This window comes from Ursus americanus, chromosome 25 (genome assembly GCF_024610735.1).
Source record: "Ursus americanus isolate L20-20 chromosome 25, mUrsAme1.1.p, whole genome shotgun sequence".
In the NCBI taxonomy this organism is placed as follows: Eukaryota; Metazoa; Chordata; class Mammalia; order Carnivora; family Ursidae; genus Ursus; species Ursus americanus.
The window spans coordinates 5,019,310-5,041,737 of record NC_142151.1 but is presented as its reverse complement, the minus strand read 5'-3'; the positions used below and the strand labels follow the sequence as shown (position 1 = coordinate 5,041,737).

At 39.0% G+C, this 22,428-nt stretch overlaps 1 protein-coding gene across 1 annotated transcript in view; it reads left to right on the top strand.

Moving 5' to 3' along the window:
* The window catches only part of LOC123781575 (maestro heat-like repeat-containing protein family member 1), a 94,513-nt gene that overhangs the window by 17,402 nt on the left and 54,683 nt on the right, over positions 1-22,428 (top strand). Inside the window, exons 3-12 of the mRNA XM_087855908.1 lie at positions 9,108-9,214; positions 10,199-10,311; positions 10,646-10,768; positions 11,897-12,061; positions 12,176-12,191; positions 12,982-13,221; positions 13,665-13,819; positions 14,190-14,330; positions 21,261-21,359; positions 21,934-22,012. Coding sequence (XP_087712034.1) covers positions 10,201-10,311; positions 10,646-10,768; positions 11,897-12,061; positions 12,176-12,191; positions 12,982-13,221; positions 13,665-13,819; positions 14,190-14,330; positions 21,261-21,359; positions 21,934-22,012 — 1,129 coding nt within the window. The 5' untranslated portion in view covers positions 9,108-9,214; positions 10,199-10,200. The remainder of the gene's footprint in view (positions 1-9,107; positions 9,215-10,198; positions 10,312-10,645; positions 10,769-11,896; positions 12,062-12,175; positions 12,192-12,981; positions 13,222-13,664; positions 13,820-14,189; positions 14,331-21,260; positions 21,360-21,933; positions 22,013-22,428) is intronic.

The window sequence follows — 22,428 nt, the reverse complement described above, 5'->3', positions numbered from 1 at the left end:
TATTCCAGAGGTAGAGTGCTAATATTTTTTTTTTAAAGATTTTATTTATTTATTTGACAGAGATAGACAGCCAGCGAGAGAGGGAACACAAGCAGGGGGAGTGGGAGAGGAAGAAGCAGGCTCATAGTGGAGGAGCCTGATGTGGGGCTCGATCCCATAACGCCGGGATCACGCCCTGAGCCGAAGGCAGATGCTTAACCGTTGTGCCACCCAGGCGCCCCAGAGTGCTAATATTTTTATATTTCTGGTACTTATTTTCTTTCCCCCTTTTTTTTGTTAACATATAATATATTATTTGTTTCAGGGGTATAAGTCTGTGATTCTTCAGTCTTACACAACACTCACCACTCACCACAACACGTACCCTCCTCAATGTCCATCACCCAGCCACCCCATCCTCTCTCCCCCCTCCCCTCCAGCAACCCTCAGTTTGTTTCCTAAGATTAAGAGTCTCTTGTGGTTTGTCTCCCTCTCTGGTTTTGTCTTGTTTCATTTTTTCCTCTATGATCCTCTGCCTTGTTTCTTAAATTCTGCATATCAGTGAGATCATACAATAATTGTCCAAAGACCAAACTCTTAATCACTGTGCTATCTCTATAGCATACTTTTATCACTCAGTCTCCTCCTCTATAGTCTTCCCATCTACTCACTTTGTTAATTTGGTCTTCTTTAGGATTCTTGGCCCTTTGTACTTGTTATTCTCTGCTGAGGCAAAAGAATGGCTCCAACCATCACCTCTAAGCTACAAAATCTGTCTCCAGTTCTCCTTAAACTCTAGTATATCCTAATGCTTCCAAGTCTTATCCACTTGGATATCTAAAGAAATCTCAAACCCATCATGTTCCTAAAATTTCCCATTATCCCCTGTGTTCTCACATGGGTTCCTTTTTCTATATTTTCAATATTGAAGGCTTCTTCCATTTACCTTATTCAAGTCTGACCTGGGAGTGATCCCACATGCCTGCTTTTCCTTGGCCTCTTCTCTCACCTCTTCTAATCAATTGCCAAGTTCTGCCTATTTTAACCTCCAAAGTATCTTTGTAATCTGTTCTTGTCTCTTCATCTCCAGTGTTACTACCTCAGGTCAGGTGACCATTATTTCTCACTCCTGCCTGCAGTCTTGTCCTCCTCGAGTCCGCCTTCCACATTACAAACAGAGTGATTTCTCTAAAACACAGATCCTTTGATACGGAAGCCTTTCAAAGACTCCCTGTTGCCACAGCGTGCCAACAAGGCCTTTCTTCCTCAGTTGCATTTTGTATACTTCCACCAAATATTGAACTCAGAAATGCACTTAAAGATATCAATTTTAACTGCTACATGATACTTCCATCATTTGAAGTCATTAGATGTTATTTAACTGGGTCTATGTGTACATCCCTTTACATGTCATGTTGTCTCATGCCTAAGTGCTTTTTGTATACCCCGTTTCTTTGTCTGAGAGGTTCCTTCTCCCTCCGCATCATCCCTTCCACTCCTTTTCATCCTGAAAAACCACACTCACCAGCCCATTCTCTCTGAAACCTTCTCTAACTCTTACAGAGTTAATTATGTGCTCTCATCTCTATTTTTTTAGAACATTGTACATGCCTATAATATTGCACGTATTGTCCTATACTATAACTGTCATAGGTTCTTTACTCTCACTCTCAATTCTTTGAGGTCAGCAATCATGTTAGATTTATCTTGAATACCCTCACAACACCCATCATATAGACAATGCTAAAAAAATTTGCTGAAGTCACTTGAATTAGGCTTTTTGCTATGAACCTCCTTGCTTTTAATAGACTATTTTCTACATCATCAGTTTACATTTTTAAAAGAACATGCTTGAAAATAACATTTTTTGGACGACAAGAGTAACATATGTTTATTTTAAATTGCATGGAACTTATAGAGAAGTCCTTAGAAGAAAATAAAAATTCCTTATAAATCTACCATCTAGATATGGTACCACTTTGATGTATGTTTTCTGCGCATTTGTATGTGTGTGTATATACATATGTGTGTATTTATATAATATAAACACGTGTATATTCTAGATATATGTATATATAATATACAGTTGGATATATATAAAACAATATTATATGCACTTTTTGTAACCTGTCTTTTTTTAACTTAATATAGTATGAATGTTTTGTCATGTCATTAAATATTATTTTACAAAATTAATTTTAATAACTGCATATATGTATGAACTGTAATGTAAGTATCTATGTATTGCTGAGTGTCAAGAGAATTTTGAGTTTTTACTTATAGATAAATAATGCCATGGTAAATATATTTGTATATAAACACTGTCCACATCTTTGATTCAACATAACAAGTTTAAAAAATATAATTCATTCAGTCATTTATTTTCTCCACACATTTATTGAATAGCTACTATGCAGCAGGTATTTTATTTTATTTTATTTTTTTTTTTAAAGATTTTATTTATTTAGTTGACAGAGATAGAGACAGCCAGCGAGAGAGGGAACACAAGCAGGGGGAGTGGGAGAGGAAGAAGCAGGCTCATAGCAGAGGAGCCTGATGTGGGGCTCGATCCCGTAATGCCGGGATCACGCCCTGAGCCGAAGGCAGACGCTTAACGCTTAACGGTTGTGCCACCCAGGCGCCCCGCAGCAGGTATTTTAAAGCAGAAGTTATAATAAGGCCATTTCTCTCCAGGAGTCCTATTTGGGGGAGGGGAAACTCTATTCCACCTTAGGTTCTTTAGAATAGGAGCTGGTGGGTTTGTTTCAATGTAGGCATTCTAAGTTTGGTTGCTAAGATGTGATTATTTCTCAACAATTGGGTCGTATTCCCAGGAGACACTTCCTCTGTGTCATCTTAACTGCTTCCTCTTAGTGCTGTTGTCTATCTGGTGTGGGCGAGAAGAACAGAAACAGGGACTGGAGCAGGGTCACGCCCAGAGAAGAGGTGAGTGTGGACATGAGAAATGAAGTAGGACAGTGGCTGTGTTAGGGTAGCAAAGGGTTGGATTCAAGAGGCATTTAATAAATAAAATTCTCTGTCCTGGCAGGGCTGTGGGTGGTGTGGGAGAGAAGTCAAAGATGACCAAAACTCAAGAACTGCCCAGAGATAGGGATTAATTTAGGGATGGAGAAAATAGAATATGTTCCATGTTGGATGTATTGAGTTTTAAGTACTACAAGAAATGAAGAGGTCTAAAATATTGAAATAAGGTTTTGCAACTCAACATCTGGAGAGAGAGATTTTTTTTTACTCTAAAAATAATAAACATTTATCCTGCCTCTGTGTTTTTCTAAAAAAAGTTTAAAGTTCACCAGTTCTCTGTATTCCTTCTAAGGAAAATAAGGATCTTAAACTCCTTAATTGCTCTTCAGCCTCACCCTTCTCATCTTTTGTGCTGTGTTGTCTAACGGTTTAATTCCATCACGGTTTTAACTCCCTCAAATTAGTGGTGATTATTATATTTCACAGTCAATGCTTTCTTAAATCTACCACCTTCCCAGGCTCCTAACAGAAAACAAATTACACATACAAATTAGGATAATTCAAGGAGAGTTTAACAAATAAATTAAAGCAACTATTTCTAAAGAGTATGTATGAGTAGAGATTAAGAAACCCACAAGAGATAGTATAATATGCTGGAGCTAGTAACAGCCAGAGTTTTATCACCCCAAGGCCTGAAGGAATCTGGGGAGGGAGCAGTCATGAAAAGCTGAGAGGAGCATTGTGCATACAGGGCTACCTTGAGAGAAGCTGTGACCTCAGGGTATACACCCAGCCAAGGATCACCCTGCCAGGAGGAACCAGGAGAATGTATGCTCTGACCTGACCATCTGTTCTTTCTGCAGTGTCCTATCAGGGCTCCCCATTGGCAAAATCCAACTGCAAGCCAGAGGACAAGGGGGTTTATTTGATGTAGCCTCCAAAACATTTAACAGAGTGAAGAAGAGTGTAAGGAAGTTCTGGAGAGCCAACAGAAGATTTCAAGATACTATATGTTTTACTAATTCTTAGTAATTAAGATTTATTTTTTAATTAATACATTTCTTGCATCCTCTTCCTCCTTTCCAGGTTTATTTTATTCCTTGATGAAAGAAGGAAGATTATTAGTCTTTCTTTCAGTGGGGGCTTATGAATAATAAATTTCTTAGCTTATCTGGAATGTCTTCATTTTGCTCTCACTCTTGAATGATAGAGCTGAGTATAAAGTTCTAGATTGATTGTTACTTTCCTTCAAAATTTGGAACATATTATTGCATTGTCTCCTTTACTATTGCTGATGAGAAATCTGCTGTTGGTCTGGAAGTCTTTCTTTTGCAGTTAATCTTTTTTCTCTGAATGATTTAGGATTCTCTTGCTTTCTTTTATTTTATTCCAATGCATCTAGATATGGATTGATTTTCTTTATCCTGTGAAAGACTTGGTGTGCTTTTTCAACCTGAGGGTTCATGTTTGCTTTAATTCTGAAAGATTTGCAGCCACTATCACTTCAACTATGACCTTTTGCCCATTCACTATATTCTTTTGGCATTCCCATTAAGCATATATTGGAGTTTTTCATCCATCTCTCTAAATGTCTCTTTTTTATTTTCTTCTCTATGTGTCTGTGCTAGATTCTGGGTCAATTTTGCTACTGTGTCCTCCAATTCACTAACTCATTCTTCAGCAGTATCTAGTCTACTGTGAAACCTATCTCCTGAGTTGTTCAATTTCTATGTTTTTCTTTTCTGTATTACCTTTAAAAAAATGTAACTTCTTGTTTCTTTTATGTAAAATCCCGTATTTGTCTTACAGTTCCTATTTTTTAACTTAAAAAAATCTACTTTGTGAAACACAACAGAGAAGTGCATGGAACAAGTATGTAGACCTCAATGATTTACCACAAAGCAAATATCTGTGTCACCACCATCCAGCTCTCCCTATTGTGATCATTTCTAGTCATTATTCCCTCCCAAGATAATAATTAATTTAAAAAATTTTACTATTGAATTATAGTTAACATACAATGGTATATTAGTTTTGGGTGCACAACAGAGGGAGTTGACAATTCTATATAGTGCTCACCACAATAAGTGTAGTTACTATCTGTCACCATACAGCATTATTACAATATTATTGACTATATTCCCTATGCTGTCTTTCCATTTCTGTGACTTATTTATTTTATAACTGGAAGTTTGTACCTCTCAATCCCCTTCACCTACTTCACCCATCCTTCCCCCTCACCCCTCTCCTCTCGCAAACACATTTGCTCTCTGTATTTATGAATATGTTTCTATTTGTTTGTTCATTTGTTTTGTTTTTTAGATTCCACATACATTTTTTAAATAAAAATCACATTCTTGCTTTTGTTTACAGTTTTACTAACTAAGTTTACATTCTTGAACACAGTAGTTTATATTTGCTTGTTTTTGAGGTTTTTTTATAAATACAATAATGAAATAAATATCTATTATTTTTCTTCAGCACCTTTCACTTATTTTATATTTCTTAGATTTATCCATATTGTTCCAGGAAATGGTAGTTTTTTCATTTTTATTGCTCTGTGGTATTCCACAATATGACTATTATATGAATATATCACAATTTATCCATTATGGTTGTATTGGACATATGAGTTGCAGTTTTGGGCTACTATGAATAATGGCATTATGAACAGTCATGCACATGTCTGTGATTATAAATAAGCAGGCATTCCATTAGGTGTACACCTAGGAAAGGATCATAGAGTATGCATATCTTAAGTAGATAATCTTCTAGTAGATAATACCAAATTATTTTCCAAAGTGGCTATATTATTTTATATCCCAGTAGCAGTATATGAAAATCCCCATTGTTCCACATCCTTTCCACACTAGTTACTATAAACCTTTTAAGTTTAAGCCATCCTGGTGAGTGTGTTGCAATATACTTTTGTGGTTTTAATTTTTACTCCCCTAATTCCTAGTTAGATTGAGCCAAACCTTTAAATGTGTTTATGGGCCATTTGGGTATACTCTTTTATAAATTCTTTTTAAGTCTCTTACCCATTTTTCTTTGTGTTTTTTCTTTGATTTGCAGGGGATTGTTAAATATTTTGGGTATGGATACTTTGTTGATTTTATGGTTGATATGTATCTTTTTGCACTCTGAGCTTTGACATTTTTACTCACCTAATGGTGTCTTTTGATAACTGGTGAATCTTAATTTCTCTCCTAACATTTTATTTTGAAAAAATACCAAACCTATAGAAAAGTTGAAAGAATAGTGCAATGAGCACCCATTATTCTTCAACCTACATTCTCCAATTTGCTAAAATATTTTGCCATATTTGTGCTCATCTCGTTTTGTCTGTCTCTCTCAATCCATATACAGATGCATGCACACAGATCTGAATCATTCAAAAGTAAGTTCACTTAACATAATTCACACTTACATTATGGACTTTAAGTATTCCAGGAGAATTCTTATAATCTTACTATACTCAAGGAACTTAATATTAATACAATAATATCATTGTCACATAGTCTATGGTCAAATTTCCCCAAGTATCCTCGAAATGTTCTTTATAGCTGAAATTTCCTTTCTAGCTATTCTTCTCCCCACCAAAGATCCAGTCAAACATGATCCAGTGCATTTTCCTTTCATCTAAAATAGTCCACCCACCATTTTTGTCTAGTTGTCATGTAGACTGTCCTATCATCTGGATTTGACTGATTGCTTCTTCATTTTATATTTAAATTAAATATAGTGGGCAAAAAGTTCTATTATTGGTGATTTTAAGTTTGATCACTTGGTGAAGGTGGTACCCATCAGACCTCTCTATTGTAAAAGTGCTTTTTTCCTATTATAATTACTGCTTAATATGTATGGTGATGCTTTGAAGCCATGTCAGTATCTTGTTCCATTGATGCTTCTTGCATGCATCAATTGTTTCATCTATGGTTGTAATTCTATCATTCTGTCTATATTTATTAGCTGGCATTTTTAAAAAAAGATTTTATTTATTTATTTATTTGACAGAGAGAGACAGCCAGCGAGAGAGGGAACACAAGCAGGGGGAGTGGGAGAGGAAGAAGCAGGCTCCTAGTGGAGGAGCCTGATGTGGGGCTCGATCCCAGAATGGCCGGGATCACGCCCTGAGCCACCCAGGCGCCCCTAGCTGGCATTTTTTAAAAGTGGAATCCCTCCTCCCCCACTATAACTACCATACATTTTTTATTTTTTTAAAAAAATATTTAATTTATTTATTTGAGAGAGAGAGAATGAGTACAAGCCAGGGAGAGAGGCAGAGGAAGAGAGAGAAGCAGACTGCCTGCTGAGCGGGAAGCCTGACATGGGGCTCCCTCCTAGGACCCCGGGATCATGACCTGAGATGAAGGCAGATGCTTAACCGACTGAGCCACCCAGGTGCCCCACTACCATTTTTAAGTTCCAATTTGGACCCATGCATTCCTTTCTTTTCCTTTTTTTATTGATTTTTTATTCAATGGATTTTAAATTATTATCGTCATTCTTTTTGATGTTCCAAATGTTGCTTATTTGGCTGGTGGGAGAACCCTTTAATCTGGATCTTCTTCCTTTTTAATGTATACCCATTGGATTTTAGAGCATTTCCCTGTCTCTGGCACAAAAAGATAGGGACCCATTTTATGCTTTTCTTGCTTCCAACCATTTCTGACCAGAAATCAGCCATTTCTCCAAGAAGGATTTTTTTTTCTTTTTTTTTTTTTTAAGAGTGAGTTACAGGGATGCCTGTGTGGCTCAGTCGGTTGAGCATCCAACTCTTGGTTTTGGCTCAGGTCATGATCTCAGGGTCATGAGATCGAGCCCCTCATTGCATCAGGTTCCCTGCTCAGTGGGGAGTCTGCTTCTCCCTCTTCCTCTGCCCCTCCCCTGCCCCCACCTTGTGCTTGCACACTCTCTTTTTCTCAAATAAATAAGTAAAATCTTTTTTTTTTAAAGTGGAGTATGAGAGACTATGGACTATGAGAAACAAACTGAGGGCTTCAGAGGGGAGGGGGTGGGGGAATGGGATAGGCTGGTGATGGGTAGTAAGGAGGGCACGTATTGCACGGTGCACTGGGTGTTATACGCAACTAATGAATCATCAAACTTTACATCAGAAACCAGGGATGTACTGTATGGTGACTAACATAACATAATAAAAAATATTATTATAAAAAATAATAAAATATCAGTAAGAAGCAATAAAAATAAAAAAATAAAAAATAAAAAAGTGGAGTATAAATGTAGAAAGTAGGTTTTTGGTAGCAGATGTGCTCATTGGTTTTGGGGCATCATTGCTTCTAGGCCTCTTCAGTGGACAGAAATACTTTAAATAATGAATTCTTAATTAATTTATTTAAAATTAATTAAAATGTGAACATCTTGGGCTCCCATTCCATATTTGTATCTCCTTTCTTCCATGGTAACAATCCTGTTTCCTGAAAAACAGTATATTTACTACAGTATACCCAATAGTTTCAGAACTACTTCCCCAATGACACTACCAATAACAAACTCATTAAATAAAGTTCAGGACTTCTTTGCAGTCATTTTTATCCTTAAGATACATTCCATTAAGGGCACACACTTAGAATATTATGCTTAAAAGTTACTGGAATAATTTTTCTGCATAGCTGCATAATCAGTTTCAAAGATTTATTTATTTGAGAGAAGTGTGGGTAATGAGCAGAAGGGGCAGAGGGAGAAGGAGAGAGACTCTCCAGCAGACTCCACTGACCATGAAACCTGATATGGGGCTCAATCTCACAACTCTGAGATCATGACCTTAGCCAAAACCAAGGGTCTGACCCTCAACCAACTGCACCACCCAGGTGCCCCCATTATTCCCCATTTTTTAGCATCCTAAGCATATTCATTTGATAATGAGGAGGAAGAAGAAGATGGCAACAATGATTCTCATTACTATTATTTTATTTAAATCTTTGAGAAACTGTTTTACAAAATTAATCTCCTCTTGAAGTAATTTCCTATTCCAATTGTTGATTTTGTTGTATTATCTTTCATAGCATTAGATTTCTACATGTCTTTGGGATTTTGAGCTTGTTCATTTTAAGTAACATCTCTCTATTTCTCTTCCTTCCCCTTTTTCTCCCCTTCTGTTAAATATACTTCCTTTCTAGTTGCTTTTCGCGTTGTCTCATTTGCTGATCTAATGTCCAGGACCGGGTCTTAAAATGACAACAAAGAGCACTTCTCCTATAGAGATATGGGGATGCTGTGGATTCAGGTAGAGTGCCAACAGTTTCTAATTGAGAATAATAATAATCAATATTTACTGATTTATTACTAAATGCCAGGAACTATTCTACATATATTATTTCATATAATGTTCCTAACAACTCTATGAGTTAGATACTACTATAACTATTACTGCTACTATCTACCACAATGATGACTGTTTTACAAATGGGTAAAGTCAGTAAAGCAGGTTAAATAATGTCTTTAGTAAAGACAAACCAGAACATTTAAATCCATCAGTCAATCAATCAATCATCCATCTGTGCTGGTAGTAGATAGACTGAACTCAGACTAAATCAGTTTTCTGGGTTTTATTTCTTTCAGTATTAACCAGGATTAGGGGTATATGTCACCGGAGTATAAGTTTGTGGTTTATAGTAATCAATTTTTCATAGTCTTATGGACAAGCACTCCCCTACTCCAAATGTCTATCCAACTTTCATCCATAGAAGGCAATTTATGATCTCAAGGGGAAAAATGTGATCCAAAGGGCAGGCTGAAATCCTGAAAGTTGACACCTAATAGCACATATCCTGTCTTTGACTCTCATGTACATTTTTTAAAAAGACTTATTTATTTATTTTAGAGGCAGAGAGTGTAAGCAAGTGGGGGGAGGGGCAAAGGGAGGCTGAGAATCCTGAAGCAGACTCCTCACTGAGCATGGAGCCTGACTCGGGGCTCAATCCCAGGACCCTGAGATCATGACTTGAGCCCTGCAGGCTCCCTTCTCATGTTAACTTTTAATATACTTATTTTACATATGAAGAAATAGAGTCTCCAGGAGTTAAGTAAATTGCCTAAGAATATATTGCTAGTAGGGGGCAGACTCTGAGTCAAGACCCAAACTCGTGTCTTCTGATTCTTAATATTCTTTGCATGTTTTTGTTGCACCATGATACCCACCTCTGATGAAATACCCACCTATAGCAAGAGAGAAACAGTTTCCTCACTTCACCCTCTCTATTTCTTACAGAGATGTTTATAGTTATGATAGGTTCCTCAGAGATTACTGACAGGAACTGGGAATGGGATATCTCAAGAAAGAACATTGAGGACATTATGGAGGTACTCCAATTTGCTGATCAGGTGAGGACATCTCAGACATTTTACCGGCTCCAATCAGCATAGGACCATCTCCATCAAGGTAGCTGGTTGGGTACATACCCGTTGTGCCAGAAGAGTAGGAAAAATTTCCAGTCAGCAGAGCACTACTTGGTCCAATCCATTCATAGCTCCAGGTCTGATTCCCATGTCCGTAGTTTGACCCATATACCTTCTCCATCCCCTCAACCCCTGATCCAGCTTTAATCCTCTTCCTGGATTCACTCCTCCTCTTCCTTTCTCTACCAGGGATCCTTATTCTCTTTATTATCTTTACCCTTCAACCTTCCTTTCTTCCTGAGTCCCTTCTCTCCTATAGTTGTCAACAGATAATGTCTTACAAGCTCTCAAGTTGCTGAAAGTTAAAATCCTAAATAACAAGATGGCAACTCCACTATGCCAGAAGGTGACAGATATCATCGTTGACTACCTGAGGACAATGGTAAGGAACCTGTGCCTCTGGGCTGGGGACTTTGGGGAAAGAAAGCAACCCAGGTCTGAGCCCAGGAGTTCTTTCTGGTGGTTGATGACACTTAGAAACTAACTGGATCTGGGATATGAGTATCTCATTTCTGAACAGTTTGCTAGAGTCCATATCTAGTACTCTGAGCATATCTCAAGAACTGTGGCCTAGACAGAATTGGAAGCTACGGTAGTGAAGTGAAGTGGTGAGGCAAGAGAAGTGAGATGGAAAGGGGGGAAGGATGTGGGCTATTGGGCTCAAAGTATGACCTGGTTTTCAGACTGTGTCCTGGTATATGTTAGGCAGTCACCTTTGTTACTGCAATTCAACTAATCATCTCACTCTATTTAGTAAGCTATTTAAATCCACCTACCTGGGGCGCCTGGTTGGCTCAGCTGTTAAGCATCTGCCTTCAGCTCAGGTCATGATCCCAGGGTCCTGGGATTGAGCCCCACATCAGGCTCCCTGCTCAGCAGGAAGTCTGCTTCTCCCTCTCACACTCCCCTTCTCATGTTCCCTCTCTCGCTTTCTGTCTCTATCAAATAAATAAATAAAATCTTAAAAAAATAAATACACCTACCCGTGTGCTAGCCCACCTTTAGACTGAATGTTCATGATGTCTACCTTTCCATCTATCCACATACTTTACACTTACTTTCCTGACACTGGGTTAATCTGGTTTTTTATTTTCTTGGTTAACTACCTACCTGTGAATTATCTTTCTTCTGGTTTACCTGCCTTCCTTGGCATGGCTCTCTTCTGATCAAGACTCCTGACCTGCCAGAGACTTCTAAAGTTGCTTCCATAATCTACCCACCTTCCTGATGATTCACTTGCTGCTGTAGGGGAATTTCTGTGCTCTGAAATCTTCAATCCTCACTCCTGTCCTAACACAGAGATTTTGCAGATTTCTTGTCTACCTGTTCTTTGCACTCTCTAGGAAGCTCTTGCCCTCCACCACTGTGAAGGTATATATTAGATGGGGTGGTAGGTGAGTTTTTGCCTTCTCAATGGAGGAGAATCACTTATTGACCGAAGCTGATTCTCAGAAACTATGGGACTCATCTTGGGGATTAGCCTTGGAACAGTTAATCTTTCTCTTTCCAGAAGCCAGAGGGAGAACTAGAGGAGTTGTGTACTGCGGTCCTAATGGCTCTGGGGTTCCAGTCTCCAGGAATAGTCATCTTCAAGCTGTGGGACAGATGGCACAACAACCTGCCCCCAAATTGCCTCCTGATTGCAGTGGGGAGACTCATCCACTGCCAGGGTATAGTTTGAGTTAGTCTAAGAAAAGGACAGGGGCAGCAGGGGACGTGGGCATTGTATGTGCTCTAGATTAGCTTTATACTCCTGATTTCTCTCACTGGACATCTTCACTTATTTCAGTCATGGGTGTGTATGTGTAGGTGGGAGGGGGACAAACTAGGATCCCTATTGGGCTGCTGGGAACTTAGGAGGGAGTTCCTGGAGACCAAGAATGGCATAGTAGGACATATTAGGGCATGGGAGACCCACAGCTGGAAAGAAGACTTCAGGTGGAGAGAGAAGGCAGAATAGAAAACCCTCATTCAACATTGGTGGGGAGGGGCAAGGAGGAAGCGAAGAGTGCTTTACTTAATGGAATCCACAGTGTTGAATTTGATTAGAGGCTTGGAAGGTAATGGAGTAGCAGGATGAGGCAGAGAATCACCATAAAATCTTTAATCTCTGCCCTGGTGGCTACTGGTGATGGTGATGGGTCTCTTACCCATTCTGCTCCCCTCTCCCTATCACAAAGTGTGAAAAAACAATCAAGTCAGTGGGCTAGTGCCAGTGACCTGCCTTTTCTTTACCACTTGGAGCTGGGGGCAAAGAGAGTCTGGGGGAGTAAGTTCGCCTTCTGGGCATTAGGTTCAAAAAGACAAGGCATGACACAGCAAGCTCAGAGGACACAGTAACAGAAGCTGGAAACATGTCTCCTGATCTAATCAGAGCAAATGTTTTCACATCCACCTCAGACAGCATAGCTCTTTATTTCCTAAGGATCCTTGGAAGGGAGTGTTCATGTGTAGCCGGTGCTAATACCTTGCATTTATATGCTGTGCTAACATCCATTATTGAGCTTAATCTTCCCAGCATCCCTGCACAGTGGTCACATCAGGAACTGTACTCCTATTTAACAGTTGAAGAAGCTGGAACTCAAATAAATTAAGTAACTTGTTCCACTTACCCAGACTCTGGAGGCAGAACTAGGATCAGAACCCAGGCCTCCTGGCCTCCAGTCTATAAAGTTTCCTACACTAGGCTAGGATGCTCCCCTCCCTGGGATAGGGATGTCTTTCTTGTACTCTCTCTCTTAGGTGCAGCTTCCTACATAGGTGTCACATGGGCATATACCTTGCGCCTTCTGAGGATGGCCCAAACAGAGGAAGACATGTTGGCAATATGTCATGGTAAGGGTCAGGAGGGTCTGGGGAAGACTCTGTTGGAATCAGGGAGGGAGGAAAGAAGGGCAAATAAAGAGACTGGGTCCCTCTGAATAGGGATCCCAGAAGGCTGGGGAGGGACGGGAAATGGCTGAGAGCAGGCCAGGTGTGAGCAGCTGCTCTTCTCCATATGACTTCTTGGCCTGGATTGGGGCAAGGACCAAGCTTGGTAGGGATGCTGTGGGTGTTGAAAGCCTCAACCACTTTCCCTTCCTCTGCTGGGTGGACCAGGTGTGGTCAGTAAAGAAAGATAGTTGAGGTGGTGGTGAATGGGTTGGTGTTTCCTAGCATAGGACCCCAGAAACCCTTTTAGGGTTGGGGATGAGAGGAATGTGCCCACATGTGTGTATGTTTCCCTTCGTGGGAAGGGAAAGGTGATGGGCAGCTCAAACTCCCTGCATCCCTCACAGTGCTCAAAGGATTGGCCATCAGTGCCCGGAAACATCTGGATCTGGGCACTTCAGATGATGAAATAATGGACATCACACAAGAGGCAGTGTCGTTCAAGGCTTATCTCACTCTCAGGCTGCTCTTCAATCGTTGGTCCCTGAAGAGCAACAACAAGGTGGGAGTTGGATATAGTGGGATTGGATGACTGGCTAAAGGAGTAAGTCTTGAGCCAAAGATGGGGCAGGGCCATGTCTCTCTACTTACTGGTGGAAGGATAACTTAAATGGCTCTTCCAAAAGAGCAAGGTGACTTCCCTTAGGCTCCTCTTCCCATTCTCCAGAAAAAGGTAATATCAGAAAACTCCACTGTCCAGGCGCATATTTGTTAAATACACAATTAAACAACTTAAATTTACTGATTACTATTATTGTCCAGGCACTATGCTAGGCCCTGGGGATACAAAGATGAATAAGGAAAAGCCCTAAGGGATTGTCTTGTCTTTTTCCCTGAGCTGAGACAAGTTTGTTGTGTCTCCTTGGGAACAGGTGACAGAGCAAGCTCTGGTGATAACTGGCCATCTCTTCTTCCTCATGCCACCATCCAAACTCAAGAACCAAGTGAACCGGTTAACCCGATGGTTAATGACTTTGATATCGGCAAAAGTGACACCTTTCTACATTTCCCAGGTGATTGGAATGGGGTGAGAGGATAATTTAACTAGTTTATGCTTTCCACATTTATTGAGTAGTTAATGCTAGGGTTGGCAAAGCATGGCCCACAGGCCAAATCCAGTTTGAAGCTTGTTTTTGTAAAATAAGGTTTTGTTGGAATTCCACTATGCACATTTGTTGAATTCATCTAGCCCTTTGAATCTCTCTGACTTTCCTGTCTCCTGCCTCTAGACTCAGATTTAAATGGCTCATGAGAGCAGATCAAGCCCACCTGGGTAATCTGTTTTAAGGTCAACTAGTGTGGGACCTTAATTATGTCTGCAAAATCCCTTCATATCAATACCTAGATTACTGCCTGATTGAATAACTGGGAAAAGGGGCCTGGAATTTGGGAGGCCATCACAGAATTCTGCCTACCTGAGAATTGTTATACCAATGTTAGGTATTTTTAGGAGCAGAGGACCCAGAACTGGAACACAACATTTCTGATTATTGTTTCAGTCCTTCTTCCATTTCAATGGCATTCCTCAAACTGAGTTCTCTTCAACTTTTAATGGGTGTTTCACAAAAAGAAGCTGTGTTATTTAGCAAAATAGGTGGGAAATACTGAGTTAAAATTAATGTCTTGAATGTAGGACTTCTCAGAGCCTTCAATATGTAAGCTAGTCTTGTCCTCCAAGAAGCAAATACCAACATGGTATTAGAGGTGAAGGAGATTTATTGGAGGAACACCTGTGAGGGAAAACAGGGAGGGAACCAGAGGAGGCTGGGAGCCATCAGACTGTGATGTATGTCTGACCCTTGATAAGGAGAAGGGGAAGGAGGGAAGAAAGGGAAGGAGGGAAAAAGTGAGCAAGGTTTTAGATTACAGTGTAGTTCTAAGAAAGTTTCAGTAAGGCCACCAGGGAGTCATTGAACCAAAGTCATCCATCAGAAAAGTCCCACATCTTTATGGAGTAGGCCTGCCTTCGTGGACTTGCCACATTCAGTCATTGGCTGGGAGAAACCTGTGGGAATCTGCCTTCAGTTTTAACACAGTGATGGATTTTAGAGCATGACAGCTGGAGATATTGGTTAATTATGCACCTCAGAATAGGCATCTGAAAGGCATCTTTTTCAGGGTTGCTAAATATGCTAATGTGCATTTGTGACTTTCCAAGATGAGGATTTTTTTTTTTTGAGTGCAAAACTCATTAGCATTGAGTTTCTAGGGACTAACAGTTTGCAGTCTACCATTACACTACCACTTCAAATGCACTTTCCTTGTTATAGAAAGAGATGACCTTTCTCACATATGTACTCTGAGTTTTGTCCATCAGTGGACCACCCACACAGTCTCTTGTTTAATCTCCCTGATGGCACATGTCAGCATGTTCTCTAGGTAATGTCTATGAATTCGGAACAAAGGTTTGCTCTATGTAGCCAATTAGCCAGTTGGAAGATGAAATTTGTATCCCAACTACTTGTCTGCAGATTTCAGGTGAAGATTCCACCCCACATCTTGGCTGACAGTGGGAAATGTTTTGACTTCTCCTTCTCCTTCCTCCTTCTCTCTCACTCCAGGGCATAGTGATTGAGAATCAAGATATTTATCAGCCCATAGTATAATTTTGTTTGGACATCAACCAGCACTAATCAGCTCTATTTAAGCAAACTGGCCCTAATAGGAATCCATCAGGCAGACCAAAGGAGAAACGTTGAATATCCAAAACCAGTGGAGGGATTTTTGCTTCTGGTAAAGATGGGGTCAGATTTACCCTCTTGCCTGAAACAACTAAAAAAACTGGGCAAAATATATGAAATAGTGGTTTTTAAAACATTGGGCATCAGGCAACAAAGAACAGTGATTCCTGAGAGGCAGGAAAGAAATGAGGTGAGCCCTATTACTGCCCCAGCTAATTTTCTTAAGGGAGTTTCCAGGTGGTGGCATAGGGAAAGAAAACCCAGGAAGAGTCCAGTGGACTTACTGAGTTGACAAGATGGCAATGAGAATCCAGGGAGACCAAGGCAGCTAGAGTTTACAGGGCAGAATATTAAACAGTGCATGCATATGAGGAAACTGTCTCAGGTGAGGAAAAGAACAAAGAATTAAGAGAACAGTAGCCAGAACTCACACAGGGCCAGGAATAGTGCCTGCTCCCACCAACCAGCCTGAAAACTTCATAATTCACAGGCATTGGGTAGAGTACTGAGAAGGTGGGGCAAAATTAAGAACAGGCTGAATGCTGTTCTTGTCTAACAAATCTTAAAATCAAGACCCCCCAAAATCAAACTATTTCCAAGTAACTGCATCCCAGAAGAAATTCAAGAATATAAGAATACAAAAAAAAAAAAAACCCCAGCAGTCAATAAGGTGAATTCACAATGAGTGGCATTAAATAAAAAATCACCAGGCATGCAAAGACACAAGAAACTATGGTGTATTATAGGGAGAAAAATCAATCAAAACTGACCCAGAACTCACACAGATGTTAGAAATAGCAAACAAGGACACCGAAACAGGTATTATAACTGTATTCTGTAGGTTTGAAAGCTAGATTGGAAAATAAAAGATTGATTAACTTGAAGACATAGAAACAAAAACTATACAAAATGAAACACAGATAAAAAGATAGAAGTAGAGGGAGAAGGAGGAGGAGGAAGAGGGGGAGGAGGAAGTTTCAGTGCGGTACGGACAACTTCAAGCAGCCTAATTTATATGAAGTTGGAGTCCCACCAAAAAGGGGAAAGACAGAAAAAATATTTGAAGAAATAGTGGTCAAAAATTGTCCAAATGTGAAGTAAACAATAAATTCACAGTTCCAAGGCACTAAGTGAACCCCAAACACAAGAAATATAAAGAAAACCACACCAAGCCATACCATAATCAAATTTCTCAAAACCAGTGAAAAAAAGAAAATCTGAAATGCAGAAAGTAAAAACAAAAATTAAACCAAACCAAACAATAAGAACAACATGTTTCATATAGAGGAATAAAGATAAGGATAATAGAATATTTCTAACTGGAAACAATGCAAGTAAGAACATAGTAGAATTCAAGGTACTGACAGAAAAACACTATATCCTAGAATTCTATACTTGATGGTAATATCTTTCAGAATGAGTAAAAAAAAAATCTTTACACATAAAAAAACTGAAAGAATTCATCACCAGTAGATCCATATTATAAGAAATGTTAAAGGAAGTCCTTCAGGCAGAAGGAAAATGATACCAGATGGAAATATGGATTTATACACAAGAATGAAGAGAACCAGAAATGGTAATTGTATGAGTGAATATATATTTTTTCTTATTAAAAAAAATCTCTTTAAAAGGTAACTATTTAAACAAATACAACAATGTAGTGTGGAGTTTGTTACATGTAGAAGTAAAATATATGGCAAGAATAGCACAAAGTATAGTGTAAGTATACCTATACTTACTGTACATAAAGTAGTATAATATCACTTAAGATTGACTGGGATAAGTTAAAAATGTATGCTATAGGAACGCCTGGGTGGCTTAGTCGGTTGAGTATCTGCCTTCAGCTCAGGTCATGATCCCAGAGTCCTGGGATTGAGTCCCGCATCAGGCTTCTTGCTCAGTGGGGAGCCTGCTTCTCCCTCTGCCTGCCACTCCCCCTGCTTGTGCTCTCTCTCTCTGATAAATAAATAAATAAAATCTTAAAAAAAATGTATGCTATAAACCCTGTAGCAACCACTAAAATAACAAAGAGTTATAGCTAACAGGCCAACAAAGGGTATAAAATGGAATTATAAAAAATATTCAATTAATTTAAAAGAAGGCGCAGATAGAGGGACAGGAGAACAAAGAATTGGTACTAGTAGGAAACAAACAGCAAGATGATAGATTTAAGCCCAACCATAATAAATAAATAAATAAATAAATAAATAAATAAATAAATAAATAATCATATTAGCTGTAAATGGTCTAAATACCCCAATTAAAGGCAGAGATTGTCAGATGGATTAAAAAAACAAGACCCACCTATATACTACCTATAGGAAATGCACTTCAAAGATAAAGATACAAATAGGTTAAAAATAAAAAGTTAAATAAAAATATACAGGCATACCTTGGAGATATTATAGGTTTGGTTCTAGACTACTGCAATAAAATGAATATTGCAATAAAGCAAGTAAAATGAATTTTTTCGTTTCCCAGTGCATATAAAAGTTTACTATACTTATGCTATAGTCTATTAAGTGTGCGATAACATTTATCTAAAAAACAATGTAAGTACTTTAAAAATATTTTATTGCTAAAAAATACTAACTATCATTGGAAACTTTAGTGAGTTATAATCACTGATCACAGATCACCATTGCAAATAGTGAAAAAGTTTCAAATATTACAGGAACTACCAGAATGTGACACAGAAACATAAAGTGAACAAATGCTGTTGGGAAAATGGTGCAGACATACTTGCTCAATATAAGGTTGCCACACATCTTAAATTATAAAAAACATACTATCTGTGAAGCACAATAAAGTGGAGCAATAAAACAAGGTATCCCTGTACCATGTTTACATTTATGGGAAAAAAGCTGTGTTTGCAGTATTAATATCAGATAAAGTATATTGCAGGACCAAAGAGTATCATCAAATATAAAAAACGTCATTTCATAATGATGAAAGGGTCAATTCATTAAGAGCACATAACAATTCTAAATGTTTATGTACCTGTTATTATGTGTCTGTTATTATAACAGAGCTTCAAAATATATAAAGCAAAAACTGATAGAACTGCAAGGACAAATAGACCATAATTACAATCAGAGATTTCAACATCCCTCTTTCAACAATTGATAGAATAAGTAGATAATCAGAAATTATATATAAGATCTGAGCACTGTCAAACAACTTGACCCAATTGGCACACAGACCGGAAAGGAAATGCAGTTGTCTTTATTCACAGGCAACATGATTATCTGTATAAAAATATGAAACACTTAAGAATAAATCTGAAAAAAGATAGGTAACACTTGTACACTGGAAACTACCAATCATTGCTAAAGGAAATTAAAGAAGACTTAAGTAAATGGAAACATATGCAGTATTCATGGACCAGAAGATTCAATATTGGTAAGATACCAGTTCTTCCCAAGTTGATCTATAAATTCATTGCAATCCTTTTTTAAAAAAAATCTCAAGTAATCTCTACAGCCAACATGACACTTGTACTCACAACCCTGAGATCAAAAGTCTGGTATGTTCCACTGACTGATCCAACCACATCCCCCAGATTCATTGCAATCCTAATCAAAATCCTAGCAGCCTTGTGGCACCTGGGTGGGTCAGTCAGTTAAGCGTCCCCACATTGTGCTCCATACTGGGTGTGGAGCCTACTTAAAAAAAAAAGAACCTAGCAGACTTTATTTAATAGGAATTGACAAACTGATTCTAAAACTCACATGGAAATGCAAAAGACCCAATACAGGCAAAACAGTTTGGAGAAAGAATGATGACTTAAAACTACAACAATGGAGACTATAGTACTGGTATTAAGACAGATGAATGAATAAATGGAACCGAATAGAGATTCCAGAAATAGACATACATATTTACTGTCAGTTGATTTTTTTGGCAAAGGTAAAAAGGCAATTCTTTGGAGAAAGAATAGTCTCTTCAACAAATGGTGCTGCAACATTTGGGTATCTATACACAAAAAGATAAACTTCAATCCAAACCTATACCATGTACAAAAATAAACTCAAAATGGCTCATACTTAAATATAAACCCTAAAACTATCAAAGTTCTAGATGAAAACAGGAGAAATTTGTGAGCACTTGGGGTAGGCAAATATGTCTTAGCTACAACACCAGAAACATGGTCCATAAAAGAATAAATGAATAAAGTGGACTTTACAAAAGTGAGTAACTTCTGTTCTTTGAAAGGTACTGTTAGAATGAAAAGACAGGCCTCAGACTGAAAGAAAATATTTGCAAATCACATACACATCCAGAATATAAAAAAACTCTCAAAACCCAATAAAAACCAATTTAAAAAGTGGACAAAAAAATTGAATAGATCCTTCACCAAAGAAGATATGGAGGATGGCAAGTCAGCACAGGAAAAGTTGCTCAACATTGCGTAGATGTGAGGGAATTTAAAATCACCATGCGATGCCACTACACATCTGTTAGAATGTAAACTAGCAAACCACTTTGGAAAACAGTTTGGCAGTTTCTTAAAAAGGAAATGGCCGGTCTATAATGACAGAAGGCAGATCAGTATTTGCCTGGGGAAAGAAAAGGTGCTGGGAGGGGAAGGAAGGAGGAATTACAAAGACATAAGAGGAAACTTTGGGTGTAGTGGATTTATTCATTATGTTAATTGTGGTGGTTTCAAGAGTGTATACATTTATCAAAACTTATTAAATTGTACACTTTAAATATATACAGGTTTTCATATGTCAATTAGATGTCAATACATCTGTTTTAAGAAAATCAAATGGAGTGTTTACACATGTGAAAACTAAGGTTATTTGTAGAACTCTCATATACCAGTGATAAGAAGAACCCACAAAATAATAGAATCCACTAGGTAGAGGGTAGAAATGTAGGCTTTTAGACTTGGTTTTCAGAATTTTGAAAGTCATAGAACCATAGAACCAGTTCTTGCTTTGGCTATGATGAATGTATCCTGCTCTTTTGAAGTCAGTCAATACTTGAAATGTTGAATTGCCCTAAAGGTTTCTGTGGAATAATGAGATTATTTGGAAGTTAAGTGTAGCTTACTGGGCAAGGTGGAAGGGCAGGTCATGGTTGTATTTGGCTATGAAAGAACTAGACCCTGAGCCTTTTTGGAAGGGTTCAAGAGGGCAGTGTGAAACTATGATGACTTGGCCCATCCTTGAAGAGAAGAAATGAGGACAGAGGATTTCTCCTGAGGCTATGGAAAATCTGGGCTAACTTAAGCTTACCCTGTCCTTATGCACACAGTGTATCTGCCAACTTATGGATGCTCTGGCTCTTAGTGGCTGTGGAGGAATAAACTTGGAATCCCAGCTGGAAAATATTATAGGCATACTGTTCAATCAGGTGAGCACTGTGGGGCCAGAAGCATCCTGGGCTTGCTTTTTCTCTCTTCTTTGGAGGTGATGGCTACCCCAGCCCAGGTCACAACCTCCGTAGATGCATGTGTCTTTCACATGGTGACCTTAACAATACACATCTCAGGTTTCCCTGGAAGAGGTAAATGCCTGGATTCTGGGCATAGACTTGGATATTCTCCATGAGGTAAATTGGGTACATTCTGTGTGTTTCTTGAAGGTCACAGAACTTTGTTGCTCCCCCTAATCTCTGGTGAAAGGGCAGGAGGTTCAAAGCACTCTATCATGCCTGTGGGAAATGTCAGGTCCTCTGTGTTGCAGCCTAAAGTAAGAAGAAGATAATTGAACATTTTGCAAAAGGTGTTACCTTCTGTATGTTTCATTTGCTTGCCACTGTCTTCTTCCCTTTGGGGCTGGGAATGTGGATTCCTGGGTTCTGTTTTCCTATTCTCCTTTATGGCTAAACACCACACTTTCATGGATGCATGCCTTGGTTCCCCCATCCACACCCATGGACCCTAGTTTCAGTCCTCCCAGGTCTGATGGCCTTGGTCTCCCCACAGCTGAATGAAACAGTTGAGGTCTCAGATCCTCACTCTGCACGGAACCACAGCCTTGCCCTGAAGGCTTTCTACATCCTGAGTAAGTTAACACAGTTCCCTAACCCCAGGTATTTGTGTGGGTGGGCACTCAGGATAACTGTTGTGTCTCCCTGGACCGGAGCAGGGACCTAGGTTCCCATAAGGGGCTTCCATCCTTCTAGACAAGATGCAAAGTAATCCGTGTGAGCTTTGCTTGAAATTCAAGGAATCTTGGGGGGCAAAGACATAGCTCCATTCCCTTTACCTGAAGTTGGCTTCCCTTTCTCCTTCACTGAATCCCAACTTAGAAAGGTGATCTAGTCATTACAACAATGAAGATCATGCGAGGTGTGCTGATCTATGGGAGGGCACATGATAAGGCAGGGGAGGGACAGGGCCCAGCTAAGGGAAAGCATCTAGCCCCATGTGCCAAGCATGGGGCTAGATGCTTTCCCTCCTTCTTTTCTCCAACCTAAG